This window comes from Nuphar pumila, chromosome 4, assembly GCF_984573655.1.
Source record: "Nuphar pumila chromosome 4, dmNupPumi1.hap1.1, whole genome shotgun sequence".
NCBI classification, from domain to species: Eukaryota; Viridiplantae; Streptophyta; class Magnoliopsida; order Nymphaeales; family Nymphaeaceae; genus Nuphar; species Nuphar pumila.
The window spans coordinates 125598227-125612158 of record NC_143252.1 but is presented as its reverse complement, the minus strand read 5'-3'; the positions used below and the strand labels follow the sequence as shown (position 1 = coordinate 125612158).

Sequence of the window (13932 nt, the reverse complement as noted above, 5' to 3'; positions counted from 1 at the left end):
AGAGGAGTCTCATCATTGACTGGATGAGCTCTACGAGAATAAACAAGACCAGAAAAACGTGAGGATGTTTTTGTAGGAGGAATGTCTTCCATATGCGGTTCCACATCGAAAGTATAGGGTTCATTGTCTGTCAATAAAAATGAATCCTCATAAAGCAACGAGTCATATAAAAGTGAGTCACTGAGCCAAGGATCATAACTGTCCTGTGTATCTGTGGAAGACGAACCCAGAGTGTCAAAATTTTCATCATCAAAAACAACATTTCTAGATACCCGAATTTTGCCTGTATGAGGATCATAACACCTGTATCCCTTATAGTCATATGCATACCCAAGAAACTTGCAATGTACAACTCTGTCTTGAAACTTATTTCTCAATAAATGATTAATGTGAATATAACATACACAACCAAAAGAATGTAGTTCTTCATATGATGGATGACAATTATAAAGAACAAAATATGGAGAATTATCTTCAAGGATGGTCATGGGCAACCTGTTGATAACATAAACAGCTGTATGGAAAGCCTCGGTCCAAAGATAGAAGGGAATACCCACAGTGTGCATCATGCTCAAGGCTGTCTCAACAATATGCCTGTGTTTTCTCTCAGCTACTCCATTTTGTTGAGGGGTATGAGGGCAAGAAATGTTACGTGTAATGCCATGCTCCTTCAAATATTCACTAAAATCATGGGATATGTATTCTCCCCCCATCACACTGGAAATATACAACATTGGTATTGAATTGGTTTTGGACTAGTGCATGAAACTGTTTGAACAACTTGAAAACTTCATGTTTGTTTTTCATGAAGTAAATCCAACTAAATCGAGTGTAAGAATCAAGAAAGAGTACATAGTATCGAGATCCAGAAAGAGAGGCAGTGGGCGCAGGACCCCAAACATCTGAGCATATAATCTCAAAAGGCTTTGTTGCTCTTTTATTGATATTATGAAAAGGAAGTACATGACTTTTGCATAAATGACAACTTGAACATTTTGACTCTAAACTGACTGCGGGTATTAGACTTTTAGCAGACAACTTGTCAAGAAAAACTTGACTACAATGACCCAAACGAAGATGCCATAAGTCTGACTTATTAAGTTTCAAGACTCTAGATGAAGAACTATGATCTGTGGATCGACTCAAAAATGTTGGAAAGGAAGGAGCTGAAGAAGCCACGGCTACGGAAGACGACGTCTTCAAAGGCACATGAGATTCTTCAAAGACGTACATGTTCCCGCGCCGTTCACCTTTAGCGAGCATCTTCTTGGTGTGAAGATCCTTAAGATAAACCGAAGAAGGAGTAAATTGAACGGAAGAATTTGTTTCATCAACTAATTTAGACACAGATAGAATATTCTTTTGAATAGCAAGTGTGAGTAAGACATTTGACAAGGGCAATTGAGATTCAGGCAAAGAAAGGGAGACATTTCTAGTGTGAGGGATGGAGTGGTGAGATCCATCTCCTATGACTATAGTGCCATTTCCAGTGTAAGGAGTCAAGTGAGAAAATTTACCTGCATCAGAAGTAACATGTGCTGCTGCCCCTGAATCAATATACCATATACCATCATCATTTTGACGCAAGTTCATCTGATTGAAAGTAGTCATAAGGATATTTTGTACGTCCTGTGGAAGAACCTGTCCCTGAGGAGTGCGTGTAAACGTTTGAGTTGCCCTCTGCCCTGGCCTCCCTGTTTTGTTCCGGTTCTGAGGATTGTACCAGCAATTTGCTTTAACATGTCCCCGCTTGTTGCATAGAAAACAAGTAGGAACACGTCCCCCTCGTGGTACACTGCCTGAGCCAAGGCCTCCTCCAGCTGGTGTAGGTAGTAATCCTCCTTTGTTTATAGTTGGTCCATTTGGACGAGGAGGAGTAAATAAGGCTCCTGTTTGAATAGGCGTATGTGCCATCATCACAGGATGAGTATCATCTGACGCGTCTTCCTGATTTAAAGTGACCTCATATTGTAAAAGCTTAGATTGAAGATCATCAAAACATGGAAGAACTGAGACAACCTGGAGTGCTGTGCAAAACATGCGATATTCAGGTCCAAGGCTACCTAATACCTGTTGTACCATGTCCTTATCTGATACAGGACTTCCAATGGCAGCTAACTGATCTGTAATAACCCTGACATCCCCCATGAACTCTGTAATAGATTTGTTTCCTTTTCGCATGAATTGAAATTGCCACTTGAGTTGCAAGGCCCGAGATTCAGAAACCTGAGAAAAAGAATGAGCTAGTCCATTCCACAACTCGGCAACAGATTGATCATCAAAAATAGTTTGTAAAACACGATCAGAAAGTGTGGAAGTTATGTAAGCAACTAATGTCTGATCCCGTTGTACCCATATGTCATAAGCAGGATTGGTGGTTTGAAGTTGACTCACCTTCCCATCTTCACCTGTTATTTCTTGCATGATATGTGTAGATGGGGCGGGTGATCGCCCATCTAGATGCCCATAAAGACCATGACTGCGAATAAAGGGCACAATCTGACGTTTCCAAAGTAAGTTGTTATCATGAGATAACTTGTGGGTCATGAGGTGAGTAAGAAAACTACGGTTCAACTTGGAATCCATGGATTATATGAAGAATGAGAAGCCAAAACTGTTCTAACAGTGTATTGAAGAGGAGACAACAATGTTGTGTGCTGAAAATAATATCAGCACACACGTTATGCAGCGAAAGAGGAAAACAACAATGCTGCTGTGGGCTGAAAATGATACCAGCACACACGTTACACAGAAAAAAAAAGAAGCAGCAATTCTGCTGTGTGCTGAAAATGATATCAGCACACACGTTACACAGAAAAAAAAAGAAGCAGCAATTCTGCTGTGTGCTGAAAATGATATCAGCACACACGTTACACAGAGAATAGTAACGTGCGAACCAGAAAAAGGGAAAGAATCAGAAATATTTTGGGGAGAAAACAAAAACTCAGCCAGAAAAAGGGAAAGAATCAGAAATATTTTGGGGAAAAAAACAAAAACTCGGGATGTTAAGACGTGCGTACCAGAAATATGGGTACCAGAAGAACCAAAAAGAAAAACTGGAATGACGTGAAAGAGGATTAAGAAAAAGGAGGAAATAAGCAAAAACTGATTTAGGAAGAAGGGACAGAAATAAACCTACGTCCTTTAGCAGCAGGTGTTGGTCTTTAGAGGCCTTCTAGATGATTGATTTCCGCGCCTGTGCTCTGATACCATGTCAAAAATATCCACCTGCAAGGGTTAGAGATGAGTTAAAGAGAGAAGAGAGAGAAGAGTGGGGTCGGCGGCAAATAGGGTTTCCCTCTTTTACTTATTATTTATAAGTGTTGTACATAGTATGACATTACACAAGAAGTAAAAACAAATTACAAACATGCCACCGCCCACGCATCCCAAGATGGATCCTTGGAATGTGGTGCGGTTCGGATCCATGATCCAAAACTAACAAAGATGACATCGAAAGGTCTAAAATAAAACATAACCAATTAACCATCAAATAAAAATATTTGACAACAAGCTTACACACACTTAACAAACTTAAGTCCTAGCAGCATAAATGTTGACAACCGCAACATTCGTTACCAAATACACTCTTACTTGAAAAAATCACAAAAGCCTCCCTTGCGCACGGATCAACCTCCAAATCGCTCTCACGGCTTATAAGGTGCTTGGGTTCCCCTCTAATGGCCTCTACACAAATGAGGGAGTCGACCCTCATGAGGTATTTAAAACTCAAAAAGTAAAAAAGTAACTTTCGGTTTTTATAAAGCACAGCGAAGGTGTATCATATGATACACCCTGTATTGTACGATATGGATCGATACATGGGTGTATCGTACGATACACCCAATACATATACGATACACACTCGTATCGCAATATGACTGTGTATTGTATTGGTTTGTCCCAAAGTTACGATACGGTACGTTACAACACTGGTTGCATATACTATTTTCTTTAATGTTTTCATGTTTTTGACTTTTTATATCTCAACAAATCTGTGAACGATGTGCTTTAGTTGAAGAAACATAATATACATTCATTCCACAATCAATTCCCTTTTTGCTTTTCATTTAATTCCTCAATTTGTTTCCCATCTGATTCCCTTTGGCTTTTGGTTTGTACAGTTGTCTACCTTTGGTCATCATTCTTTGCCTAACATTCGCTATCCCCCGGTCCTTGTATGTAGAGGCCTTTGTAGACCACCACAAAATCAAGAGGGTCTTGATAGACACTGGTGCAGGCATTACTAGCACCATGATAAGGCCTTCCTCCACTATGGACCCAGTATCACCATATAGTGTTAATGTCGGTCACTCCACCGTGAACACGTTTCCAACCGCAAGATACCTCCATCCAGCCTTCCTGGCCCGTTCCAACATCTAAAATCAATCCACTGCAATATCATAAGGCTATTGGTCGTTTCACTCCTTCCATCATAAGATGGGGCAGTTTCTAATGGAGCATCCATTCAGGCGTTGCGAAGTTTGGTAGTGCTAAAATGGGCACTTCACATATGGATTGCTTGAGGCAATGGAATATCTCATTGGCTTGAGCTGACTAAACAAATCTATCCTTCCTTGGTAAGGAGAACCTTGTTAGTCTTTCTGGCGGGACTTGGGAACCGTGACAGCCACTGGGAACTAGTCAAGTCAAAACATTGAACTAACATAAGAATAACAATAAGTTTAGAAGAAAATATTATTATCGAAAAATATATACAGTACAGAAGAGCAGATTCATAGATAACTTTAGTAAATAAAAAATACTTCCTATGTCACAGGCGATCCTCGCCGTTATGCAAGAGACCTGTTAATATCACAGAAGGCTCCTTTCCATCCAATCAAGAAGTATACATGCCCTCCTCGAACTCATTGAGGGGGCCTGTATTCAGGTGGGTCCACCAAAAATACTGCATATTAGAATGGGACTGCTGCTCGGAAATGAGCAGAAAGACTGGGTTAGCATTTCTTCATTGTTGTGTTTAGTGCCCGTATGGGACGTCACGCATTTTCAAGGTCATCCCACCCAAACATAACAATATCTATTTCCACTCAGTAGAGTGCCTCCGGTCCATTGCTCGATACATGTTGCACCTTAGGTCAGTCCGCTTGGGATAGGCATGATAGCGGAACCAAATGTTGAGGTTTGGTTGAAAAGGCAGGTGCAATACCTAAGGGACCCAACAAATTCAGAATTGTAATCAGGGGATCCTCTTTTTCTTTAATTGATTCTTTGGTCACATTTTGATATTTCGAAACATTGATGCTAGAGCAATTGGATGATGAAAAAACTACAAGAGATTGGCCTGGGCTGCCCTGAACTCTTGCTTCGTGAGCCCCTCCATCATTGAAAGAGCCGCTCCGCTCCCCACTTTGGTGAATTACATGAGCTAGCAAACATGCAAGCCATGATTGTTGAATGCCACTCAGATTTGCCGACTAAAATTGTTGTAAATATATGCTTCCCTTTGTATCTGAAATTTCAATTGCTTTCTGTATTTTCAGGTCCGTAACTATACTCCACTTCCACCAATCAATAACAGTATCAAGGTCTGTATTGATGGTATTTATGGTTTAATCTATTAGAAACTTTGAGAGAAGATACTGTTTTTTATTATCCTGGTTAGTCAATTCCCTTTTATGGGACACTTGTAATGCCTTGTGAAAATTAGATTGTTTTCATGATCCTGTAACCACAAATCACAATCAGGAACTTTGTCAAGTCTTACAAACATTAGAAAGTGCAAGTTGTGATTGTAATTCTCACTTGAGAATGCTCCTCCCTTGAAACTTGACAAAGTCGGTCACAAGACTAACCCTGTGACCAACTTTCTCAAGCTTCAACTTTCTGAAGTGTGATGGCTCATCTAACCTGTGACCAAAGCAAACGTGCCCTTATTCTTGCTGAGAGTGATTTGTAGGCACAAAGTGTCCTTGTTTCTAAAATGAAATAATGTATCATTGAGGATTTTGGAAAGATTCACAAATCTAAATAAAATCTTGTTGCTTCACAAGAGCATAGTGAATCATCTGCCTAAACAGCAACTGTCTTGCCATGCTGATCCTGTAATTGATCATTTATCTGATCAGTTCTATTTTTTTACTTATCCAGATGGAGGTTGGAATCGAGGATTGTCTTCACATTGAGTTTGAATATAGTAAAAGCAAGTAAGTTCCGTTATTTTCTTTCTAAATACAAACTGAAATTTTATATATGGGCAGAGTTGAGCACAGGATTTTTTGCTGCATACAGGTATCACCTTAAGGATGTTATCATTGGCAAAATATATTTTCTTCTTGTGAGAATCAAGATTAAGAACATGGAACTTGAGATCAGACGCCGAGAATCAACTGGTTCTGGCCCTAATACATATGTTGAAACAGAAACCCTTGCAAAATTTGAGTTGATGGATGGTGCTCCTGTCAGAGGTATGCTGACAATGGTATCTCTGTTGACAGTACCCTTTTAGTTACCATAGTTTATTCCTTGTAATGTGTTTTCCATTTTTCAGCTGCATAATCATTTGAAGCAAACTCGTCTAGGTGTCAGAGGTTCATGGTGGATGCCATCTAAAATCTGCATGATACCTCTATGTGACTGGGCTGTATATTCATGTTTTCTTATTTATTCCTTTGCATGGGAAACTAGCCATAGATGTTGGAGCTTGCAAACCGATGTGAGCATCAAATATGGCAATTGATAGTCTTTGTTTCTAAGAGCTTCATTACTTGGTCTTATTTGGGGTTAGAATCTGCTTTATCATATATCAGAAGCATGGTGCATCAGATAAAAACATGGTCCATGATGAATTATACATTTCTAAGCTGTATCTAAGTACTTGTTTCCAGTTCTTTAGCATATTGCTGCGTAGTAATGCTACTAGTTGTGGTCGTAGATACAATAGGATGCCTTCAGTGCAGTTTAGATGCGACTCACTTAAGCGGGCTTTCATATTGGCTTTGGAAATGCTGAACAAATAATGATATTTTGACCACTTAGATGAATTTTGATGTCCTTTTGACCAGGCTTGACTGAAAGCATTTGTTGATTTTGTTCATTAGGGTGATGGAGCAATAGTTTCATAGTGGTTTGACCACTATTGCAAAAATATCAAATGGAGTATTACCCATCCGGGATCTGCTGGGGCTAACACCCTGCTGGAGAACCGGGGTATTCAAATGCACCCTGACAATTTTGGTGCCTGAGGGGCAGGGATTTGAATCACTGCCCTATAGTTGACCCAGTAACAACATAATTAGCTCATATAAAAGATGGGACTTGAGACTTGAGACAAACGGATAAACCTTCTCATAGAGAACAGCATCGGACACCTGAAAATTCTACATATGCTTGGGGGCCATTTTGTTGCCCAACACTTGACAAGTTTATCCAGGTAAATTTGTCATAGAACATTATTTTACTTGTTTTGACTTAAAAGCATAAAATATATTCTGGAAAATGTGCAAAAGAGACATGCTTTACAGAGAAAAGGGCTGGAGCTCAGGAGGCCCGTCATGGTTTCCAGAAAAAGTCCAAATTGGCAACGTTGTCCAAGAGGAACATTCCTCATGTTTGTGGGGAGTTGGAGGAAGTTGTTGGCTCCATGGTTTATGGAGAAATTTTAACCGCCTAACAAATTTTTTCTCCCTGTAATGAATGCATCCTTAAGGAAAATGGGGCAAACTTATAATCATAAGCATGTGATTTATATAAATTCATGTTAGGATTCAATGATTGGTCTTGCACTTTTAGAATTGTTTACCAAGAATAAACTGATGAAATATTCAGCAGTGTCTTGGATAAACACCATTGCTAATCTTATCATGCACTTTTTTGGACTTTTGTGGTTCAGGAATTTTCTCCTTACATTGTTTCTGATTATGCTATTCTCAAGTTAAATGATATATACTTGACAGGGGAATCCATTCCAATTAGGCTGTTTTTGAGCCCATACGAGCTGACACCCACATACCGGAACATAAATAACAAGTTTAGTGTGAAATATTACCTGAACCTTGTTCTTGTGGATGAAGAAGATAGAAGGTACTTTAAGCAGCAGGAAATTACAGTTTACCGGCTTCTGGAGACTTCTTGATCACATAACCGTTTGGTTCATCTATGCGATTTCATATGGCTATTGGATGGGAGTTGTGTAATTTGTTTTGATTGGCTGTTCCTCATAGCAACATGTTTGTTCTACTCTTGAACTTCAGTTTTGCAGAAGCAATTGGAGATTGTGACCTTGTTATTGCCAGTTTGCATTTTCCAGTTGTTGAAACTTTTGTTTTGATCCTCTGTATCATGTGAAGAGATAATAAACGTGTACATGAATTCCGTCTCTGCGTTTTGTATATATTTTTTTATTTTCTTCCTTTCCATCTGCCTTATGAGTGCAGGCATGTTGGTTTTGTTAGAAATATGGCCATTTCCAACGTTCCTTTTGTAAATCCAACTATGTGGATGTGATTGTCATGGTAAATTTGCTAGGAATCAACAGTTGGATCGTGTATTTTTTTATGAAAAATGTGTTTTTTTAATGCTTGAATATTTATGATGATTATGAGCCATTGATTTTTAAGCCTTGAAAAAATCTCGTTTATGCATCAAAATCGGATGATTCAAGAGCGGGTTCTTATAAAACCAGTATGGATAGATTCAAGAGAAAGAACAAAAAAATCTATGAAAATGGCCATTCACACATTAGTTCTCATATTCTAGTGACTATATATATATATATATACAAAATGGGCACAATGCTAAATAAAACATGTTATTGAATTTTTGGTGTTTTTTCAATACACATGTGATCTATATGCTTGTTTTTATAACATTATCTTTTTGGAGCATTTGATTAGGATGCATGAATATGTTTTTATAAGGTTTCAAAAATACTCTATAATTTACCAACTCTGCCAAATGGACAATATCACAGGTTCTCAATTTTTTTGGATGCCTTTAAGCCTTGCAAAATGTGATTTTTTGATTTTTGTGCATCATGATGTTAAAATAATACACTCACAAAACTTGTTAAACAAAATTGTATCAAAGGTTGCAATATTCTGAAAAAGATTGCGAAATTTCAAAAAATTTGTGAAACTCATGATAAGTTTCGCGTTATCACCTGCAAAAATAATAAAATTTGTGAAAGTTTGATAATTGCAAAATTGTGGACCAGTATTGTAAGGTACGTAAAATCTCTTTAAGTGCAAAAGTTTGTACCTTACGAAATTTTGCATAAAGTCTTATGAAGTTTTGAAATATTTATGGAAGTCTGATATTGTGAAATTGCAATGAGTATCGCACATGGTATTGCTAAAATACCTTTAAGTATTGTTGAAGTTCATAATTTGCAAAATTTTGAAAGTGTATCGCATGATATATCGCAGAATTATAAAATTTTTGCGAAAGTTTGATATTACAAATTTTCTTATTTATATCATACTGGTATTGCAAAATTCCTTTTTCTTGCAAAATTTGTCTCATATACCGTCTTTTATCTTTAAGTGTTGTGCAACTTCGTAATTTATGAAAATTTGAAAGAGTATCTCGCGATGTATTGTGAAATTGCAAAAAAGTTATGAAAGTTTGATATTGCAAATTTTTTCATTTGCATTGCATCAATATTGCCAACTTTTTTTTGCTAAATTCTATCTCACATACCGTCTTCACCTTTAAGTGTTGCAGAAGTTTGTAATTTGTGAAATTTTGAAAGAGTATTGAATGACGTATTGCGAAATTCTGAAAAGTTTGTGAAAGTTCGATATTGTAAATTTTTTTATTCGCATTACAGTGGTATTGTTTTTTTTTTTTTGCAAAATTCCTTCTCATATAAATGATGCTTCGTTTCTCAACTCTTTTTTATATAAGGATGCCCTATTTTGCAACCTTAGGGTTCTTGTGGTCCCTAACTGGTGGCCCTCAATCCTTCTGGTGATCTTCTCGTGACATTCAGATGAATATTTTGGTGGGTGGCAACTTTGAGAAAATCCCTCATTGATGAGGTTCATCAACAACGTTCACCAATAGCGGAAAACCCTGAATTTTGACCCCCCTTTGGCGATTTTTCTAGTGAATCTCCTCCGAATATTCTGCTAAAACCATCGATAGTGATTTCATTGGTGTCCCTTAACCGAGTTTTTTTCTATAAGGTTACAAATGACTAAGTTTTTGAGTGAATAGTTTTCCACTGTTGTTTTTTTGGTAAAAACAATTTTTGTGTGAAATTGGTTGTATGTGTTAGTTATGTCCCTTGGCTGACTTGTTTTTACATGTATATTATCTAGTTTAATAAGTTTTTTTCGGTTTTTTGGACAATTGCATGAGTTTTAGTTGATGGCGGTGTGTAGAACATTGCATGTGAGTTTCTTCGATTTTGTTTATACTTGGAAACACTGCTTGTATGTTGTTTTTGTTTCTGCACTTTAAATATAGAAAATTCTTTCTCTGACGCTTATTTGAATTATGATCGTACTCCTCTTGTTGTCGTAGAAATTAAGTTTTTTATTACGAGATGGTACCAAAGAAGAGAAAAAAGACAATTTATACCCATCATCACAAAGGAGAAAAATAACACTAAGCATGAGCCTAAGGGGCCTTTAGGATTTGACGATTACATGGTGTTTCATGAGACACTTTTTGACACATACAATAGGCTTGCCACTCTGATAGAGAGGGATACTGCTCTAACACCAAAAATATAGTCTCAATGATCTGCAATATAAAAATTTGCGTTCATCCAAGCAGTTGTATACACTTCTAACAAATCAATTGCTAAAATTTTTAGACCGACACATAAGTCTTGTTGATTCTGCAAGAAAACTTGATGATATTGTAGCCAAATATTTGTCTCTCATCCTGAAAGAATCGAAGGATGGGGACACATTGGTAAAAGAGTTTAAGCTATTGGCTCGTGGTGAGGTTGTTTCCAACCTCAATACCCGACTTGAACAAGATAGAGATGTGGCCACTTGTAGTGGTAGTGGCGAGATGGAGATGAAGACATTTTTTCTGGTTGTGCATGAATTGAAGGAGAGTAGGAGCCCATATGTGGAGGAGAGTGAGGCTGGGGTTGGGGCAATTGTGGAGGGTCCTCAAGTAGTAGATATGATTATAAGCTTAGTAGAGGAGAGTGAAGGCCCGAAGGTAGATGAGAGTCATGTTGGGCTACATAGTGCATAAGAGGTTCCTCCTCTCCCTCCTTTGACGAGAGTGCATGCTTCGAGTAGGAGGTCGCAATAGCAAACAATGTCTAGTATTGAAGGACAAATACTTTTCTACATTTATTTTATATATTCATTGTCAATTTTATATTCAATATCCGTTAAAATTGTTATGTATAACTACCACTTGATGTTTATGTGTGTGTAAGCATAGATGAACAATGATTTCATATTCTTTAATTTTTTTGTTGATTAGATAATCTATATGTTTTTAATCCACTAAATCATGTTTATTCTTCACTTCATATAATTATCACTAGTTTGTGTATATGCATCATGCATGCTATTCATAGCCATTTGTTTATTTGTGTGTGTGTACTTGCATTTCAATCAGTAAAAATGTTATAACTACTGAATATGTATATGTGAGTACAACAACCACATTAGCCTCCACCACCCCGCGTGCACCGATTCTTCTGGGTATAAAGTACACTCTACTGAATATGTATATGTGAGTACAACAACCACATTAGCCTCCACCACCCCGCGTGCACTGATGGAGTCCAATAAGGATTTCTTGGATCATATGCATTTCCAAAAATTCTTAGAGATTATGCCATGAAACATCGACAATAGCCTTGTAGATTCTATTGTGCAGTTTTGGAGTCTGTCATCAAACACATTCAACTTCAAAGACATTGAGATGTCGATTACGTTGGAGAACGTGACACAAATCACCAAATTGAAGTCTCATGAGAAGCTAGTGACTAGACGTTGGTGGAGAAAATTCAAGGATTTGGGTCGTGTTCTTATAGATGCAGACGATGATGCATGTTACAGTGTTGAGGTCAAGTTATCATAGCTGAGGAACCACTATGACCCCATATTGACAAAGAGTTCTGGTGAGAAGTTGTAGACTTTTAGATGAAAGGGCATAAAGAATCCACATAACAACATCAATGCATTCTTGCTCTACTTTTTTGGTGGATGCTTATTCATCAACTCGGGTGAAAAGAATACTTGGAATTGTTGTAACCATTGACTTTCGTCGATGAATATGCATGGGGAGTTGTCATTCTTGCACACATGTATGCATGTTTGTCTAATTCAAGACGGACAGAAAAAATATTGCAGAACGTTGGTTTTGTTAGAAGTATTCATTCTTTCATGTTTTCTATTTGATATCTATTTGCATTCATTATCTATAAATTGTTGATGTGGTACTAATTCTCGTGTTGATTCTTACTAGTTTGGATATGAGAGCACATATCCATTGGAAGGCACTTGAGACAACTTTTTTTCTGATTTTTCACATGCTGCAATATGACGACATACACATGTCAAAGAGGATAAAAATGATTGAAGATGTTGAGTTCTAATATCAATAGGGCATCTTGCATAACACAATTACAGAACATCATTGAAATACATGTAAGTTTTTTTCAAATAATTTGTTGGAGGTGTTCATTATTTTGTTGGAGGTATTCATGATATTTGTTATATTTTAGGTAACGTGGTTTCCCTACGTAGACATGGTAGATGAGGATCGTGAGGATGTGGTTGTACATGTGAGAGACCTCACAAGGAGTGACATAGTAGATGAGGATGCCTAACTACAGTTATATGATCCTAAAAAAAGGTCACTCAGTAAACATGCAACAAATATCATAGATAAACAATCCACACCTAAAAAAACTTGTAATATACTTCACTGACCAACAAAGTTTCTTCAAAAAACAGTAAAACTACACTATATTTTGGCTTCATCGAAACATCCTCTTAAGTCTCAACCATCATAATTGTGTTGGGTGATTGGTTGTTGACTCCTTTGCTTGCACCGCATTTAGACATCGTGAGGTGCCTATGATTTAAATAATAGACAATAGAAAATGAAGCATTTAATTGAAAAAACATTATGCAAACTAAAAAGAAGCATGTCATAGATTACATTCAAAATGCATTGAATACTCACACATTTTTTCCTAATCGTATTTTCACCTATTGTGGCCAAGCTTGTGACATACATTGTACTTGCATGGCACCAACTCCTTATGTTCTGCTATCTGTCTCTTCACTTTAGGTAGCCTACTTTTTTAATTGGAGCTAGTGGTAAGACGGGAATAAGGCTCAAAGAAGAAATGTATTGGACATTATCGACCATGGAATGAAATGGATAAGTACCATATCCAGCTTAATACGATTCAACTATATAGAACTTGTCGCAATAATCATCTGAAAGATTGCCTTCATACAAAATGCATGTGATGGTATAATCGCAAGGAATTATGCTAACCTACTACTCTTCACAAGAGAATTTGATACCCTTAAGGTCAACACTGTAGTCGTGTTGCCAATCATGAGCTTTGTAATGATGGTGGAGGCAATGCAATACTTGTACGCATAATTTTTGTGCTTCTATATGATGCTCTTGAATCTTTATAATTACATCAGGCACCATAATGCCAATCAATTTTTCTATGTTAGTCATTTTCTTATAAAGTTTCATCAACATTAGACGAAGCTTCTCAATAAGTGAGATTAATGGTTTGTCACGTATGAAAATAATCCATGAATTAAAACACTCTGCTATATTAGAGGTTAAGCACCCGTACCTTCTAGTGAGAAAATGAATGTTAGCCCAATGTATCAGTTTTACCTTATTAGCAATATATCCATATACTTTTTTACTTTGCTCATGAATCTTTGAAATAGAAAAATGACATTGTCGTCTCATGCGTGCTTTGTGACGCTTCACCAGTATGCACTAATTGGT

General features: G+C 37.3%; 1 protein-coding gene across 4 annotated transcripts in view; it reads left to right on the top strand.

Moving 5' to 3' along the window:
• The window catches only part of LOC149840942 (vacuolar protein sorting-associated protein 26A-like), a 59847-nt gene extending 51471 nt beyond the window's left edge, over positions 1 to 8376 (top strand). For 3 of the 4 annotated variants that reach the window (XM_090003490.1, XM_090003487.1, XM_090003488.1), the window contains 4 exons: positions 5505 to 5549; positions 6112 to 6167; positions 6253 to 6428; positions 7917 to 8376. In XM_090003490.1, the coding sequence (XP_089859616.1) occupies positions 5505 to 5549; positions 6112 to 6167; positions 6253 to 6428; positions 7917 to 8095 (456 nt within the window). In that variant the 3' untranslated portion in view covers positions 8096 to 8376. The remainder of the gene's footprint in view (positions 1 to 5504; positions 5550 to 6111; positions 6168 to 6252; positions 6429 to 7916) is intronic. The other variant, XM_090003489.1, reaches the window with a different exon arrangement.
• The last annotated feature ends 5556 nt before the right edge of the window (positions 8377 to 13932 follow it).